Source organism: Dipodomys ordii, unplaced genomic scaffold (genome assembly GCF_000151885.1).
Source record: "Dipodomys ordii isolate 6190 unplaced genomic scaffold, Dord_2.0 Scaffold6, whole genome shotgun sequence".
Classification (NCBI taxonomy): domain Eukaryota; kingdom Metazoa; phylum Chordata; class Mammalia; order Rodentia; family Heteromyidae; genus Dipodomys; species Dipodomys ordii.
In genome coordinates this window covers 6294617-6310687 of record NW_012267222.1, presented here as the reverse complement: position 1 = coordinate 6310687, position 16071 = coordinate 6294617, and the positions used below count along the sequence as shown (strand labels likewise).

Here is a 16071-nt window from a genome sequence, read left to right as displayed (position 1 = left end):
AGGGCCGCGTGGAGAGAACCCGCAGACACCCCGGCCGGGCCCCCGCGGTCACTCACTGGGCCATGGCGGCGGCGGGCAGAGCGCGGAGACTAGCAGGAAGCGCGGCCAGCGGGGTCGGCGGGCGAATGAAGCGGCGTCGGGATCCCGCTGGCCTCACCGTCCGGCTTCCCGGAACCGGCCAATCGGGAGGAAGGGCTGGAGCTTCGCTCCCCACCATTGGTTCTCTCCGGCGCCTGTTAGACCACCTGAGGGCACATAGACACGCCCACCTCGAAGCCTGACCAGTAGAGCGCCGAGCCGTTCGAGGAGCCCCAGCCGGGAGCGGGGCGCTTGGAGCCCGGCAAGGTGGCCTCTTGGGCCAGCCGGGACTTGGTTCTCAGGTCCCGGACTGGGGTCCGCCGCTTGGCGCAGACTAAAGCTGCCGCCAGGACCTCGTGGGCCGTTCGCTTCGACCCTCAGCGGTGAAGATGTAACTTCGGCCGGTCCGCGCTTTACAGTTGACAGGGCTTTTTTGCAGAGTTGACGGCTGCTTCCTCCCGGGTTGCTGTGCGCGGAGCAGCGCAGGGCCATCCTCGCTGGGAAGCCGACCGGGGTAGCCGTCCCCGCGGGCGGGGGACGGCCGGGGGACGCCCAGGACGCGGAGAACGTGCGGGGCCGCGTGGGCCTGAGCCACGGCGGGGCGAGAGGGCAGCCCGCCGGCTTCGAAGGGCGAGCAGAGAGAAGGCTCCACGCCGGCACGGGGGGACCAGGCTGGGGGGACCCCTCCAGCCAGGCCTGGGGACGCAGGCCTTGCTCACAGGCCGCGGGGTTTACAGTGGGAAGGACAGCTGGAGTGGCCCAGTGGGCCTGAGGGACGGTCACTAATGGTGGATGGTGGACATTGGTCAGAGGGTCGCAGCCGGAGGGGAGGAAGGGGCAGCCGCTCAAGGCCCCACTTGGCAGTAGTTTTGGTCTGGTGCCGGCCATGTGATTTCAGTCTATCTCCGAGAGAGGGTTAAGGCCAAAGTGGGAACGTGGGAGAAAAACGAGGCAGGGGGCAACAACGCTTGGCAAGCAGGGTACTCACTACCTTAGGTATGTAACAGTGACACCTCTGCCCATCACCTTGCAATAAACTAAAACAAAACACCCAACTACCCATCTTGGGGATACATCGGATATATTGTATATTAAATGTCACCCAAAAACCACCCTAGTTCTGAGCTAGAAAAAAAAAGTCCATGATCTTACTGGATTGTTTGTGGAAATTGCTACTCGTTTTCTCAGCTCCTAAAACAAGTACTGATATAATTTATGGAAGCAAAATTAATGTAAAGGGATAGTGAGATCAGAAAGTCTGAGAACCACCTACTGACCTAGCCAGACTCCTGCTTGAGATGGAGGCTTGCTGACTTGCTCTGCACCAAGTTGCTAACTTGGAACAGCCCCTAGGAGACTGGTGCTCTCTGAGGCCCCTGTCAGTCAAATCTGGGATAGAGTGGGGGCAGGGCAGCACGTTCTAAGTAGTAGATCAGATGACTTCTAGAATGAACTGGAATTTACTGCTTGACAAAAGAAAAGCGTTTTGATGTCACATCTTGCTAATTCTGGCTCCATTGTTTTCTTGCTGTGTGACTGGGGGCAAGTTTTTGTGCTTTTTTTTTTTTTTTTTTTTGGTCTGTCTTGGGGCTTGAACTCTGGGTTTGGGCGCTGTCCCTGTGCTCTTCAGCTCAAGGCAAGTGCTCTACAGCTTGAGCCACAGCGCCACTTCCGGTTTCCTAGTGGCTTATTGGAAATAATTGTCTCACTGACTGTCCTGCCCAGGCTGGCTTTGAAGCATGGTCCTCAGATCTCAGCCTCCTGAGTAGCTAGTATTACAGGTGTGAGCCACCAGCACTTGGCTTTTGTACAAGATCTTGTTTCTGACTTTTGGAGCTGGTGATTGAGTCCTGGACATTAGACATAGTCCTACTGACCCCTCCTCCCTAGGGCAAGTCACTGGGTCTCAGGATGTCTCCTCTGCAAGGGAAGGGAAAAAAGTGAGAGAGTGAAGAATACAGAAATGCATTGCAAGTATATATGAAGATGGCATAAGAACTTCAAAGAAAGCTGCTGATTAGTTGGGAGATGGGTAAAGAGAAAGCAAAAAGGAAGGTTATTCTTATTAAAATATAATATATACATATTTGAAATACAATCCCTTGGTACAATTATGCGCACTATTAAAAAAAAAAGCTGGGCACTGGTGGCTCATGCTTGTAATCCTTCCTAGCTACTCAGGAGGCTGAGATCTGAGGATCATGGTTCAAAGCCAGCCTGGGCAGGAAAAGTCCATTAGACTCTTATCTCCAATAAACCACCAGAAAACCAGAAGTGGCTCTGTGGCTCAAGTGGTAGAACGCTAGCCTTGAGCTGAAGAGCTGAGGAACAGTGCCCAGGCCCAGAGTTCAAGCCCTACTACTGACAATAAATAAATATATAAATAAATAAACAAACAAGGCAAGACTGGTGTCTCATGCCTGTAAACCTAGCTACTCAGCAGGCTGAGATCTGAGGATCAGGATTTGAAGCCAGCCTGGGCAGGAATGTGTAAGAGGCTTATCTCCAATTAACCAGCAAAAAGCCAGACATAGCCAGGTGCTGGTGGCGCTGTGGCTCAAATGGGAGAGTGCTTACCTTGAGCAGGAGAGCTGAGGGACAGCACCCAGGCCCAGAGTTCAAATAATAATAATAATAAAAGCCCGAAGTAGAGGTGTGGTTTTAAGTAGATAGAGCTCCAGCCCTGAGTGAAAAAGCTAAGGGACAGCACCTAGGCCCTTAGTTCCAGACACTGTACAAACAAAAAAAAAGTTTAAAATCTGATAGATTTTTCGGCCAGAATCCTTAGACCTCAGCCTTCTGAGTAGCTAGGATTACAAGCAGGCATGAGCCACTGGTGTGAGACCCTTTATGCCTAAGACTTTCCTTTATCTTTGCAGGGCTGGGGATCAAGCCCATGCCTCATCCTTGCTAGGTAAGAACCCTACCCAGTCCTGGTTTTGTTTTGCAGTAAGGGCGTTTTGAACTCAGGGCCTTGCACTTGGTAAGCAGGTGCTCTACCACCGGAAGCAAGCCCTCAACTCCAGTCCTTGGACTCCAGGCAGGGTCCTCCTGCCTCTGCCAGCCGTGCACCCCTCCCCAAGCTCAGAGCCTTCTCTTGAGTTTCCCAGGGCGGAGCTGGGTCTGCTGGCTTTGCCCAGCGACATGACGCAGTGTGCAGGAATAGATTCTATACTGGGAGCTTTCACCATGGCCATCCCTCTCACAGCCTGGATTTGGCACTTCAGCCTCACAGCAATGAGATGCACGATGGGAAACCAGAAAAATACCGTGCCCCACAGCCTGCCTTGTCCCCTACCCAGTGGGAGGGTGAACAATCATCTACAGGCAAGACCAGAAAAGCTCAATACCCTGAGACACCATCCTGCAGCTAGAACTCAGGGCTTGGGTGCTGTCCCTGAGCTTTTTTAATGCTCAAAACTAGCACTCTACCACTTAAGCCACTTCCAGATATTTGGTGGTTAATTGGAGACAAGTCTCCCATACTTTCCTGTCCAGGCTGGTTTCTGAACTTTGATCCTCAGAGCTCAGCTTTCTGAGTAGCTAGGATTACAGGTGTGAGCCACCAGTGCCTGGTGAGACAACATCCTTTATCCTGATAAGGACAAAAAGAAACAAAACCCCTCACAGCCAGTTAGGAGCAGAAGTGAACTTTGACCTTCTCCTGATGTTAGCCAGGCCTTCTCTCCCCACTAGGGTCAGAAGGGAATCTGGTGGAGACTCATACTACTTGTTTTCCCAGCAGAACTGGTGGATACTGTACATAGTGTTTAGTAGACTTTAAATGGAGTTAACTTTTTGTGAGTAGTTTTGACGTGCCAACAACTGCTTGTAGAAATTCCGCCTCCAGAGAGCACCTTGGTGACAGGTAGACTTTTCGGCTTTGTGGCAACTACATGCTCTTCCTGTGGGCTCTTCCCAAGAAAGCCTGCACTCAGATGCTGTTGCTGGAGCGAGTTGATTGCTCTGGTCTGAGATTTAGCAAGAGAGGAATTCTGCTGAGTCAAAGTGACAAGACAGCTATACTTCCTGAATCCACCAAGAATGGTCACTCTTTATGAGAAGTTTGGCTAGCAATCAAACATCCATTTTTTTCTCTTATGTTACATGCTACATCGACTTGCCATTTCTCTGTTAGGGAATTAACAGGGGAAAAACAAAACAAAAACACCTGCTTCCCAGAGAACTGTTACAAAGCCATAGCAAAGATGTATTCCCCTGGGTTGGAAAGCGCTTGTGAGCCAGGGAGTCACGTGGAACAGACCTGAGTTCTTAGAAAATCCACCAATGCAGCCAGGTACCCATGGCTCACACCTGTAATCCTAGCTACTCAGGAGGCTGACATCTCAGGATGGCAGTTCGAAGGCACCCCCAGCAGGAAAATCTGTGAGACTCATTTAAAATAAACTACTCAGAAAAAGCGAGGAGTGATGCTATGTCTAAGGCAGCAGAGCACTAGTCTTTATTATATCTGCCCAGGAACTTTAAAAGAAACTTATATAAGATCGACTTCAGGGTTAATTACCCAGTTCAAAATGGAAGTCCATCATAGTTTAAGGAAAGCACAGCCTGATATAACCTCTAACGACTAGATAGTTTTTTGTGTTTTTTTTTTTTTTTTTTTTTGGTGCCAGCACTGGAGCTTTAACTGAGAGTCTGGACTTTGTCCCTTAGCTTTTCATTTAAGGCTGGTGCTCTACCACTTGAGCCACACTTCCATTTTCAGCTTTTTTTGGTGGTTGGTTGGAGAAAAGTCTCATAGACTTTCCTGCCCAGTCTGGCTTTGAAACCTCAGTCTTCAGATCTCATCCTCTGAGAAGTTAGTGATATCACTGATGTTACCAGTTTAATGAATGCTTTCCCTCTTTCCCTTTAGTTGTGGAATGGGGACTACTGGTGCATGCACACTTGCTGTCTCCTGGAATCCTCAGCACCCCGACAGCACACCAGGCAGAGCAGCACCCCAATACCCACTGGACATACTGACACAGAGTCACGGATGCAATTGGGCCAGCGACATGGAGAGATTTTCCTACTGCCACCTCCGATGCCCCAGAGGTGAGTGCCATGAACCCCAGCGGCTCCTTGCTTCTTGCTGGGTGCAGATTCCCAGGACAGTGCAGATTCTGCTCTCAGTGGGAGCTTGTTAAATTAAGCTGACACACTGCAATTTTAAAACCATGGCTTTGGGCTGGGAATGTGGGCTGGGAATGTGGCTTGGTGGTAGAGTAGGAATAAAAGCACATGGGGAGCCTTTGGATGCACTGGTTGTACCTTTATTATTTTTACCTCGTTCACTAATAGTTCCGTGGTGCAAGGTTACCATACACACAGTTAGATAATGTCTGCATTGCACATCTAAGGCTATACAGCAAAAGAATCAGAATTAGTACAAATACAAGAACTGTATTTACATTCTGTATTATACTCAAGCTCCAAACATCAGATAATATTTACAAAATAAAACATGAAAATGAAAATCCAAAATTAATAATGTACATTGTTGCGAATGTGCTCAACTCCTTCACTGGGGAGAGATCAGTTTGCAAAGTCTTGGTTCAAAAAGGCCACTTATGCGTCATGGACTTTGTCACAGAGCATGAGAATGGAGACAGAGGCTGCGATGTCAACACACAAGTGCTTTCGGGCCGGACGCCTCACTATGGAAAGGCTGGTGGATTCCTCAGGTAAACTGATGTCAGAACACTTAGCATGGAAAAAAAAAAAAAGTGGACGGGAAGACATGAGAAGCCACACACCCCGGCCAGCCGCCACGTGTGAGTGTGTCGTTTTACAGCATTGGTGACCATACCCAGGGCAGGGCGGCACACATCAAAGGCAAGTGGGCCTCCTCTGAGCTGCATGTCCAGCCCCTGGCTGTGAGCTGTGAGCATGAGTTCTGCATCAACTCTAAATGATTTCCTTTAAGCGATTGGGGAGGTGGAGGGGGGGGGGGGGGGGAGGGGCAGCTTTCTTAAAGGTTTTAGAATAGAGTTCAAACATTCAGTTCATAAATGGCCTTTTGAACAGCAGCAGCAAATAACCTCAAGCTGCCGACCTCTGGCAGGTGTGGCGATCGCTGGCCACGGTGGATGGCGGCAGCGCACACACCAGAGTCCCACCCAGTACATCCTGCATGCCACCTAGTGCAGTCAGCAGCTTTAGTCCTTTCTTCTTAAGGAGCAAATTAACAATCACATCTCAAAAGGGAACCCAAAGGAAAGGTGAAAGACCCACAACACACAAGCAACAACCCCAGTGAAGAGCCCCAGAAGAGCAGAGCAGAGCGCAGTGCCCAGCGGGCTTGCCGACCAAGTCCCGGTAGGGGTGCGAGAGAGAATCCTTCTCTTCCAGTCCATGTGCAATTCATTACAGCTATATAAATATACAAATACCTTACAAAATTAAATATCCCTGTAAATCAGACGAGAAGCAGCAGGCAACAAAGTCCATGCTTTGAGATATGTGCCAGAAGTCATTACATCTTTAGATCCTGAAGACCCTTTCCCCTGGGAGCAGCTGTGGAAAATCTATGCAGGGAGCAGGGGTGAACAACCAGCCATCGTGGTTTCTTGGTTGCTTAGTGGCTTCTTGTTGGGGAAACGCTCTCCTCACATGAACAAGACCCTTGGTTAAGGACCTGCCGTGGAGCCCAATGGAAAGTGGCCACGCAGCGCCAGAGGAAGCCCGCTGGTGCCCCTGACCGGCAGTGCGGGGCTGCCCGGCCCCACCCCGCCCAGCCTGGGCCTGAGAGCTGGCTGACTCCCAGGTGGCCCCGCGCAGGCGCATCTGAGCACTGGAGTGGTGGCAACTGTGAGGCCCTATTCTGGTTTGGTCGGAGAAAGGAGGATGGGAAGTGAAGAGAGGAGGCCGTAATTAGCACTGTTTTCTGTAATTTGCATAATTCTTTTGGCTGTTTGTTCAGAGGAATGTTTTAATGCTTCCCTGAAAGGGTTCCGAACTTTCCTGCCATCGTGGCTGTAGCAAAGGAATCACATAGCTGCTGTCTCCTCACATTTTGGAGCAGAAATGGACAGCTGGAAACATCAACACCCCCCACCCCAAATGGCCTGAGTTCCAATGTGGAAATGGGCTCCTAGAAAAAGGGGGGTTCCACAAGGGCTGTGTAAACCCACGGGCCGCAGCAGAGGCTGGGATGGTGGAGTTTACCCGCTTCCTCCTCGTCTGCAACAGCTCATGCCAACTTCTGACACTTCAAAAGCAAAGACTTTCCAAACCAGTTTTGTGTTAAAAACAAACAACAAACCCTGAGCGATCGATCAGATCCGCGCATCGCTGGGTTCCACGCTCCCTCAGGCTCCGCCTCCCGTCTCGGCCAGGACCCTTCCTCCCACAATACCTCAGGTTCTACTTCATCTTCATTCCCTGAAATTAGTTCAGGCTAGGAAGCTGTCTCTAAGCACAGACAGACCCAGTGGGATGCCAGTATATACCAGGAGGCTTACTGTATCCAGCAGATAACCAAGAGACTCCTAAATACATTACAAATCTCATCTATGCTTAGGAAACAAATAATATTACAGTTAGTGACTATATTCTAAGGAGAGGAAGGAAGTTTGGGAGTTTCTGTTGATGACTTCTCAGATAAAAAGGCCGATTTCCACCTTTCCTTCCCTAAGCTCTCCTTCTTTCTCACAGCAAGATAAACTTTCACAAGCCAGCCCCGCCGTCTCTGGAGGTGGGTGCTGACAGACAGGCTCTGCAGATGTGTGCGAGCCCACCACCAGGGGGCCTGAGTGAGCAGATGCTTTACTGGATGCCTGAGCCATGATGAAAAGCTGGGCAAGGGAGTGAAGAAGGCCGGAGCAGTCCCACGTCACTGCAAAGCAACTCAAGTTGCTGAGCTCCTGTCCCCAATCAGTTCTGCAAAATATTCTGGCATTAAACCAAGAGCGTTATGTTCTAGGATGGTCCCTGGCTTCCAGAAGCCAAGGGAGGCTCTGCCAGGAGTGAGTTCCCTCATTCCTGCTCCAAAGGTAGCTCCACACTGCGTGGAGGGAACGTAACCGCAGAGGGGAGACAGCAGGACTGGGCAATGTAATTATTTGTCCGCAGGTGTCTTTTGTTTTGCTTGGAGTGGTAGTGGGGGTTGGTCTTAATCCTGGTTGACAAGCATCGTTGGAAATGGCCAATGTTTACACCGAGAGCTAGGTTTCCTTAATCAAAGCAAACTACTAACAGTCACATTTCACAGTCAGCACTGTCATAATTATTGCGTCAATAGTGACGGAGTTTACAACCAGCAAGTGAAAGGCGCCCCCTTGTGGGGTCTGTGTGCATGACATGGTACCAACTCCACACTACCACCAGCATCAGGAGATGCAAGGCCCTTCTGCTGCAGGGAACTGCGGCATTCCTGATGCTGCCCTCGCCCACCTCCACACCCTCCCCTCTACCCCACTGCAGCATCTCCAGCCATCGCTTCCTGACAAGCCCAAAGCAGCCACTGTCCCAGGCCCACAGCAACGGCTTCTCAGTCTTTCCCTCTAGGAGAATCCACAACCATGCGCTAAACAAGCCCTAATGTTGACTCTGAACCTAACTGATGCATTCTTGAGCTCACCATAGCTTTCTTCCTGAATACAAATGCAGGGATTAGCAAATGCAAACAGAAGAGGGGAAAAAAGGTAAGCTTTTCCTTTGGGATCTAATAAGGCCAGATGTCTCCTTACTTCACTTTCTAAGCCACCCAGGAAAAATTAAACTGGTATTAAAAACAGTCCAAAGAAAAAGGTTATCCTGAAAAACAGACAGAGGTATCCAAAGACAACAGTCCGACAGCAGCAGAGGTCACAATGGAGATCTAGTGTACAAAAGGAAGCCAAAGTACATGAAAAAATAAATTGGAGATTTGCTGGATCCTCTCAGGGTGCATGTGTGTGTGTGCATGTGTGTGTGTGTGTGTGTGTGTGTGTGTTAGTCTTTTTTTTCCTTTTGTTAGGCCACATGCTACTAACAAGATTCTCAGCATAAGAAAAAGAAGAGTACAGAGCCATGAAGATGGGGCACAGGAGAGCTAGAGAAAGTGTTGAACGACGGGGGAAAAGTAGTTAAGCCACAGGATTACATACAAGAGTAACCGTTAGGAATCACAAGGAAAATGAGAGGTAACACTTTCTTTATCTCTTGAAGGCGAGTGAGGGCTCAGTAGAGTTGCTTAGTATTTCAGTTGGCTTGGGCATCTTCGAGAAAGTTTTGACCTGTGGGACAAAGGAGAATCGAGATGGGAAAATGATGCAGGTGTCTCTCGGCACAACTATTATTCCCTATGGCATTGCAGGCCCAGGCCTGTAGGCTCCTGAACAAACCAGTGGGCTCAGCTGTGGACTTCCTCATTCTGGGTAATGAGTAATCCTGTTACACAGCCCTTCAAGGATCTGTAGCTGAATGGGGAAGTCTATTGAAGTCCTCACAATCTTTCCTTTCCTCAGTGTTCTGGACCACCACCTACAGACCTCAGAATTGAAAAACAAAGGCGATTCGTAGGTGAAAATATGACCAGAGACTCTTCAGTGACTCAGGACACAAGATTTTATCTTTTTTTTTTTTTTTTGTGATGGTCCTGGGGGCTTCAACTCGGGGTCTGAGCACTGGCCCTGAGCATTTTTGCTCAAGACTATTGCTCTAACACTTTGAGCCACAGTTCCATTTCTAGCTTTTTTGGTAGTAAATTAGAGATAAGAGTCTCACAGATTTTCCTGCCTGGGCTAGCTTCAAACTGCAATCCTCAGATCTCAGCCTCTTGAGTACCTAGGATTATATAGAATGAGCCACTAGTGCCCAGCCCACAACAGAAAAGCTGAAGCCTCATTACCACCCTTACAACCTCTAGGACTAAGAGCTAAGAAGAAAAAGGAGACCCAAGAACAGCTTCTTAGTTTCAGGTATGGTGGCAAATGCCCATAATCTCGGAGGAGCAAAAGTTCAGGGCTGGCCTGGGCTACACGACCAAGACCCTGCCTCCAAAAAACTAACAGCTTCTTACCGTATTGTGCCAGCAAGGAGTGGGTTAAAGGCGTATAACCAGTCATTCATGTCTTTGTCATTGAGAGCTTGCAGAAGGACACCCCGGTGCTTGGTACACACAGCAAAGGTGTTAGGTGTCTGAAAGAAACAGGGAGGCAAGGAGGTTACTGACCATCCACGCCACACAGCAGAGCTCACAGATCTGAAGGGAAAGGGGAAGGTGTGTGGTGAAAGTCCGAGAGCAGCAGGACAGACCTTCACCATGGCCTGCTGGTCCTCGCTGTACTCCACTTGCGCCGTGGACAAGTTAATGATGCCACGCTCCACCGGGTCCTTGTCGCTGTTATAGATGAAGACGTAGGGGCGACGGACCACGACGAAATGCTTAGCCCAGTTGCTGGACAGCGGCTCCTTGAAATTCAGGTATCCTTTCTTAGAGACCACTGAGCTAAAAGGACAAGGAGAGAAGTTACTTTCTCACATAAAGACAGTGACCATGACCCTCAAAATATGTCTCTCCCAGGCAAGCTCCCAAATTCAGCAAACAGGCAAATGATCCATTGGGCCTTGATTCTTAGTGGCCAAAGTAATTCAGCAGATCAGCCGTAGAAACGTGCTATGCCAGGAGAGGATGCTGGAGGTAACAGCGGGGCAGGATGCCAAGCTCCCCCCCCCGCCCCCCGCCACATCAGTGCGCACTGGACAGCAACACACTCGCGCAGGCTTGTGGTCTGTCCCAGGACAAGGCAGCACTCACCCTGGTCTAATTTCTTCAATATCTGGAACAAGATTGAGAAACTCATTTTTTCCTGCTCGGGCCAAATAAGGTGTCTCCACAGTTGGGACAATCTGAAACTGCTCCATTTCCGGACAGGGGCTAGAGGCTCTGGAGTTGGCTTCTGGGGTCCTTTAAAAGGCAGAGTTTAGAGAAAGGTTCAAATGCCAGGCATGGTGGTGCACGCTTATAACCCCAGCACTTACAGCCAGCCTGGCCTACCATAGTGAGACCCCAGTTCAACAATTCCCAATCCTCATTTCAGTGACATCAAGGTGTCTGTGCACAGCCACCTTACCAGGGAGACGCACGCCTCTCTCAGGGCACCAGGGGCTCACATTAGTTTCAGAGAGCTCAGCTGAGAAGACAAGATGCTTTCCCACAGCTAACACTGGATTCCAGCACACAGAGGATGCTGGTGCCCACCCGGCTAGTCCCACGCCCTCCTCTAGGAACAAAAACAAACCTGCCCTGCATCAGCCCCAAGGCCAGACCTGGGGCAGTAGTTCTCAACATGTGGTAACCTGACCAAGAGCAGCAGCTCCATCTGGGAAACCAAGAAATTCAAGTCCCTAGCTGGACCCAGACCCCCAGAGAGGCCTGGAGTGGGGTTTAGCCATTGTGCTTTACCATGCCTCTTACAGACTCTAGGCACTGCCTTAGGGAAGGCAGGAAGCAAGCAGACGAGGCAGGCAGATCCGGCTGTACTGCTGACCAAAGACTCATCCCAGCCGTTCATTCGTGAGAAGGCAAATCCTCTGCTTTGTTGCTATGTGTGTCTCTAAAGAACAGTTTGGCCTCAGATTCCAAGAAACTCATTTTCCCACTTCTTGAGTTGGTATACCTAAGATAGTATGTCAGGTTTAGCTAGCTTTTCTTTCCTGTGTGGTTGATAGCATCCAAAATTTAATTAAAAAAAATTTTTTTTTTCAGTCATGGGGCTTAAACTCTGGGCCTGGGCACCATCCCTGAGCTCTTCAGCTCAAGGCAAGCACTCTACCACTTGAGCCACAGCGCCACTTCTGGTTTTCTGGTGGTTCATTGGACATAAGAGTCTCATGGACTTTACTGCCCGGGCTGGCTTTGAACCGTGATCCTCAGATCTCAGCTGCCTGAGTAGCTAGGATTACAGGTGGGAACCAACCGTGCCTGGCTTAATAAAATTTAATGAGAAAAGGCTCCAATACGTTTCTGAGTGCTGCCTAAGCGGATGGTGCTGCCCTCGCTGAGAACCACAGCAGAGGAGAGCTGACATTTCCCCTCATTCGCAGACTGGTTTCTCTCCCTGAAACCTGGGCACTTACTTCTGATCCACAGAGTTGCTTCTCGAGTCAACCAGAGAGGGGCAGGTGGAGGATGGAGTGAGGGTAGCACTGCTGAAACTGGACACAGAGGGGTCCCGTCCGATTGGAGAGACGTCAGACAACTGGAAATAAGAAGGACATAGCCAGTGAGCCTCAGCAGCGGGAAGCTGCCTCTGCCGAGAGGGGCTGACATGACCAGCACCTCCCTTCTGTGCCTGCTGCAGAAGGCCACTAAAGAAAACAAGCCTGGCCGGGCGTTGGTGGCTCACGCCTGTCATCCTAGCTACTCAGGAGGCTGAGATCTGAGGATGGCGGTTCAAAGCCCGCCCAGGCAGGAAAGTCCGCACGACTCTTATCTCCAATAAACCACTCAGAAAACCAGAAGTGGCGTTGTGTCTCACGTGGTAGAGCGCTCACCTTGAGCTGAAGAGCTGAGGGACAGTGCCCAGGCCCACAGTTCAAGCCCCACGACCAACAAAAACAAAACAAAACAACAAAAAAAACCCAAGAAAACAAGCCTATAGACAATTAATATCAGAAGATAAGACAAGTCTTTCATGCTCTGAATCATGACATTTTCAAAAGGGGGGCTGGGGACAGTGTAGCTCAGTGGTAGAATGCTTCCAGGCCCTGGGTTGTGTCCCTGCATAGAAAAGCAGACAAACAGAACCCACACCCCTCGACATTGACAGGATTGACAAGGCTGCCTTAGGCCTCTGGCATGGAGTCAGTAAGTTCATGCGCATGTGCATTGGGCACTCCCAGCATGCCAGGAGTTGTTCTACAATATGATCAAGAACTTCCTCTCGTGGAGAAAGTAGATACTAAATCCCTCCACAAAACATTTCTTCTCGTTTTCTTTTGGGTAGTTCTGGGGTTTGAACTTAGAACCTTACACTTGCTAGGCAGGTGCTCTGCCACTGAGCCACTCCTCCAACACTCTGGGTTATTTCCTGTGACAGGGCTTTATGCCTAGAATGTCATCCTTCTGTGCGTGCTCCCCTGAGTTCTAGGACAGCAGGCGTACACTGCTGAGTTCAGCCATGGGTTGAGATGGAGTCTTGTGAACGTTTTTGGTTCAGGTTGGCCTTGAACCATGATCTTCTGATTTCTACTTCCCAAATAGCTAGGATTTCAGGTTTAAGCCTTCCTGCCTGGCTCAATAAACATCAAAAAGAATCAAGCAGTAATACAGCAAAAAAGGAAAAGTTAACAGTGGGATGTAGAAAGTTCCAGCGAGCTGCCAGTTTGCCCTGAGTGGTTAAGGAGGCAAGCACTCTACCACTGAGCCACCTTCCTAGCTGGGCTGGTCTTAAACTACAATCCTCATGAATAGCTAGGATAATAGGCATGAGCCTCCAGCACCTGGCTCCAAGAGACTCTTATAATAATTAGCCAGCATAAAAAGCTGGAAGCGGAGGTGTGGCTCAAGAGGTAAAGTGACAGATCAAGCCCACAATATCCATCCCCACAAAGCATATCAGGACAGAGGCTCTACCGGGAACTTTAAGTGTTCAAGTCCCAGACGGAATGAGCTGGCACACGCTGACTAGGACAGAGGAGATGACAAAGCTTTTTCAAGCATCTCGCTCTCTGTGGAAGGCACTGAACTGTGTGGCACTTAGAGCCTGAGCACTTCCTTGTTGGCTGTTACACAATTCATCATTTCCTGCATATCCTCTAAGGGGGTTCAGAGAAAAACAATGTCTCCCTTTTGATAATCACCCCAAGAGACACAGAAGTCAGCGTACTCATACTGAACATTCAGAACACAATACAAGGACAACATGTCATACATCTTTAAAAAAACATTTTTCTTTTACATATTACATTAAGCTAGTTGGTTGGAGATAAGTCTCATGGATGTGTGTGTGTGTGCACAAGCTGGCTTTCAACTGCTCTCCTCAGATCTCAGACTTCTGAGTAGCTGGGATTACTGACATGAGCCACCAGAGCCCCACTGTAGCACATACTAAACACAACACTAACGTCAGCAAATGCTGGGGACAGGAAATCTGGGCTACTCCACTGGCTAAAAATGATGGTCTCCAGGTGCTCGCTCACCTTGCAGTCACTGATGCTGCTGTGGACCTGGTTGAATTCTCGGTTGAAGGTGTGGGTGAGAAGCTGCAGGCACTAGAGAAAAGAAAGAAGTGTAAGCTGACAACTTCCATGACTACACAAAGCCCTGAATGGAAGGCAGGAGGGGAGCGAACAGGCTTTAAAAAACCTAGGCTGCTTGGCTCTAGGAGTTCACACCTATAATCCTAGCTACTAAGGAGGCTGAGATCAGAGGATCATGGTTCAAAACCAAACTGGGCAGCGAGAGTCTCCTGATGGTTGTGGGGCTTGACCTCAGGCCCTGGTGCTGTCTCCTAGTCTCTTTGTGCTCAAGGTAGCACTTTACCACTTGGGCCACACGGCCCCTTCTGGTTTTTGAGTGGTTAATTGGAGGTAAGAGTCTCACGGGGAATTTTCTGGCTGGCTTTGAACCATGATCGTCAGATCTCAGCCTCCTGAGTACTAGGATTACAAGTGTAAGCCTCTAGTGCCCAGCATTTCCGCCTCCCACCCCCCATCCTAGGGCTTGAACTAAGGGCTTTGGCATTGTCCCTGCGCTGTTTGAGCTTTGCACTCAAAGCTAGTGTTCTACCATTTGAGTCATAGTACCACTTCCAGTTTTCTGGTGGTTAACTGGAATAAGATCTCATGGACTTTCCTGCCTGGCCTGGCTTTGAACTGTGATTCCTACATCTCAGGCTCCTGAGTAGCTAGAATGACAGGCATGAGCCACTGGCACCTGGCTTTCCATGAAACTCTTATCTCCAATTAGTCATCAAGAAGCAGAAATTAGAGTTATGCCTCAAGTGGTAGAGTGCCATTTTTTGAGTGAAAACAACTCAGGGACCGCATCCAGGCCCTGAGTTTAACTCTAGTATCAAACAAAACCAAAAAATCTTAGGCTGGGACACAGATATTGTCCAAGCTTGAGAAATTAACTATAAACATCAAGGAAAGCTAGTGTATCTATGCAATAAAATTAATGGTTTGATATAAAGAGCCTTGTGTGTGTATGCCAGTCCTGGGGCTTGAACTCAGGGCCTGGAAACGGTCCACTTCCAGATTTTTTAATTTTCTTTTTTTTTTTGGGTCCAGTCATGGCACCTGAACTCTGGGCCTGGGCGCTGTCCCTCAGCTCTTCAGTTCAAGGCTAGCACTCTACCACTTGAGCCACAGAGCCACTTCTGGCTTTTTTCTGTTTGCTTATGTGGTGCTGAGGAATCGAATCCAGGGCCTCATGCATGCAAAGCAAGAGCTCTACCACTTAGCCACCCTCCCAGCCCCCACTTCCAGTTTTTTGGTGCTTAATTGGAGATAAAAGAGGTTCACAGACTTTCCTGTCTGGGCTGGTTTTGAACTGTGATTTCAGATCTCAGCCTCTTGAGTAGCTAGGATTACAGGCATGAGCCATTTTGCGTTGGAGCCACAGCTCAGGTGCAGCACATCAGCCAACAAATGAAAGCAAGTGTCAGATACCAAGTTTGAGACCTGGTCTTGGATGCCCCCCCCTTTTTTTTTGGTCAGTCCTGGGGCTTGCACTCTGGGCCTGGGCGCTGTCCCTGGGCTCTTCAGCTCAAGGCTAGCGCTCTACCACTTCAGCCACAGCACCACTTCTGGTTTTCTGTTGCTTTATTGGAGATAAGAGTCTCACAGACTTTCCTGCTGGGGGTTGGCTTTGAACCGCGATCCTCAAATCTCAGCTTCCTCAGTAGTTAGGATTTACAGGCATGAGCCACCGGCGCCTGGCTCCAACCCATTCTTAAAACTACAAAAATCAATTTGTGGCTGGGGACTAGTAATTGTAGCTAGTCAGGAGGCTGAGATCTGAGGATCACCCAGGTCCTGCGTTCAATTCTCAGTTCCAGC

At 49.5% G+C, this 16071-nt stretch overlaps 2 protein-coding genes across 2 annotated transcripts in view; both read right to left on the bottom strand.

The window, feature by feature from the left end:
• The window catches only part of Pgd (phosphogluconate dehydrogenase), a 17756-nt gene extending 17612 nt beyond the window's left edge, over positions 1 to 144 (bottom strand). Inside the window, exon 1 of the mRNA XM_013035256.1 lies at positions 57 to 144. Coding sequence (XP_012890710.1) covers positions 57 to 64 — 8 coding nt within the window. The 5' untranslated portion in view covers positions 65 to 144. The remainder of the gene's footprint in view (positions 1 to 56) is intronic.
• Positions 145 to 5338: 5194 nt separating this feature from the next.
• Positions 5339 to 16071, bottom strand: part of LOC105997376 (kinesin-like protein KIF1B) — a 60228-nt gene continuing 49495 nt past the window's right edge. Inside the window, exons 12-17 of the mRNA XM_013031798.1 lie at positions 14209 to 14280; positions 12145 to 12266; positions 10823 to 10972; positions 10321 to 10513; positions 10085 to 10203; positions 5339 to 9299 (exon numbers count right to left, since the gene is read on the bottom strand). Of these exons, the coding sequence (XP_012887252.1) occupies positions 9257 to 9299; positions 10085 to 10203; positions 10321 to 10513; positions 10823 to 10972; positions 12145 to 12266; positions 14209 to 14280 (699 nt within the window). The 3' untranslated portion in view covers positions 5339 to 9256. The remainder of the gene's footprint in view (positions 9300 to 10084; positions 10204 to 10320; positions 10514 to 10822; positions 10973 to 12144; positions 12267 to 14208; positions 14281 to 16071) is intronic.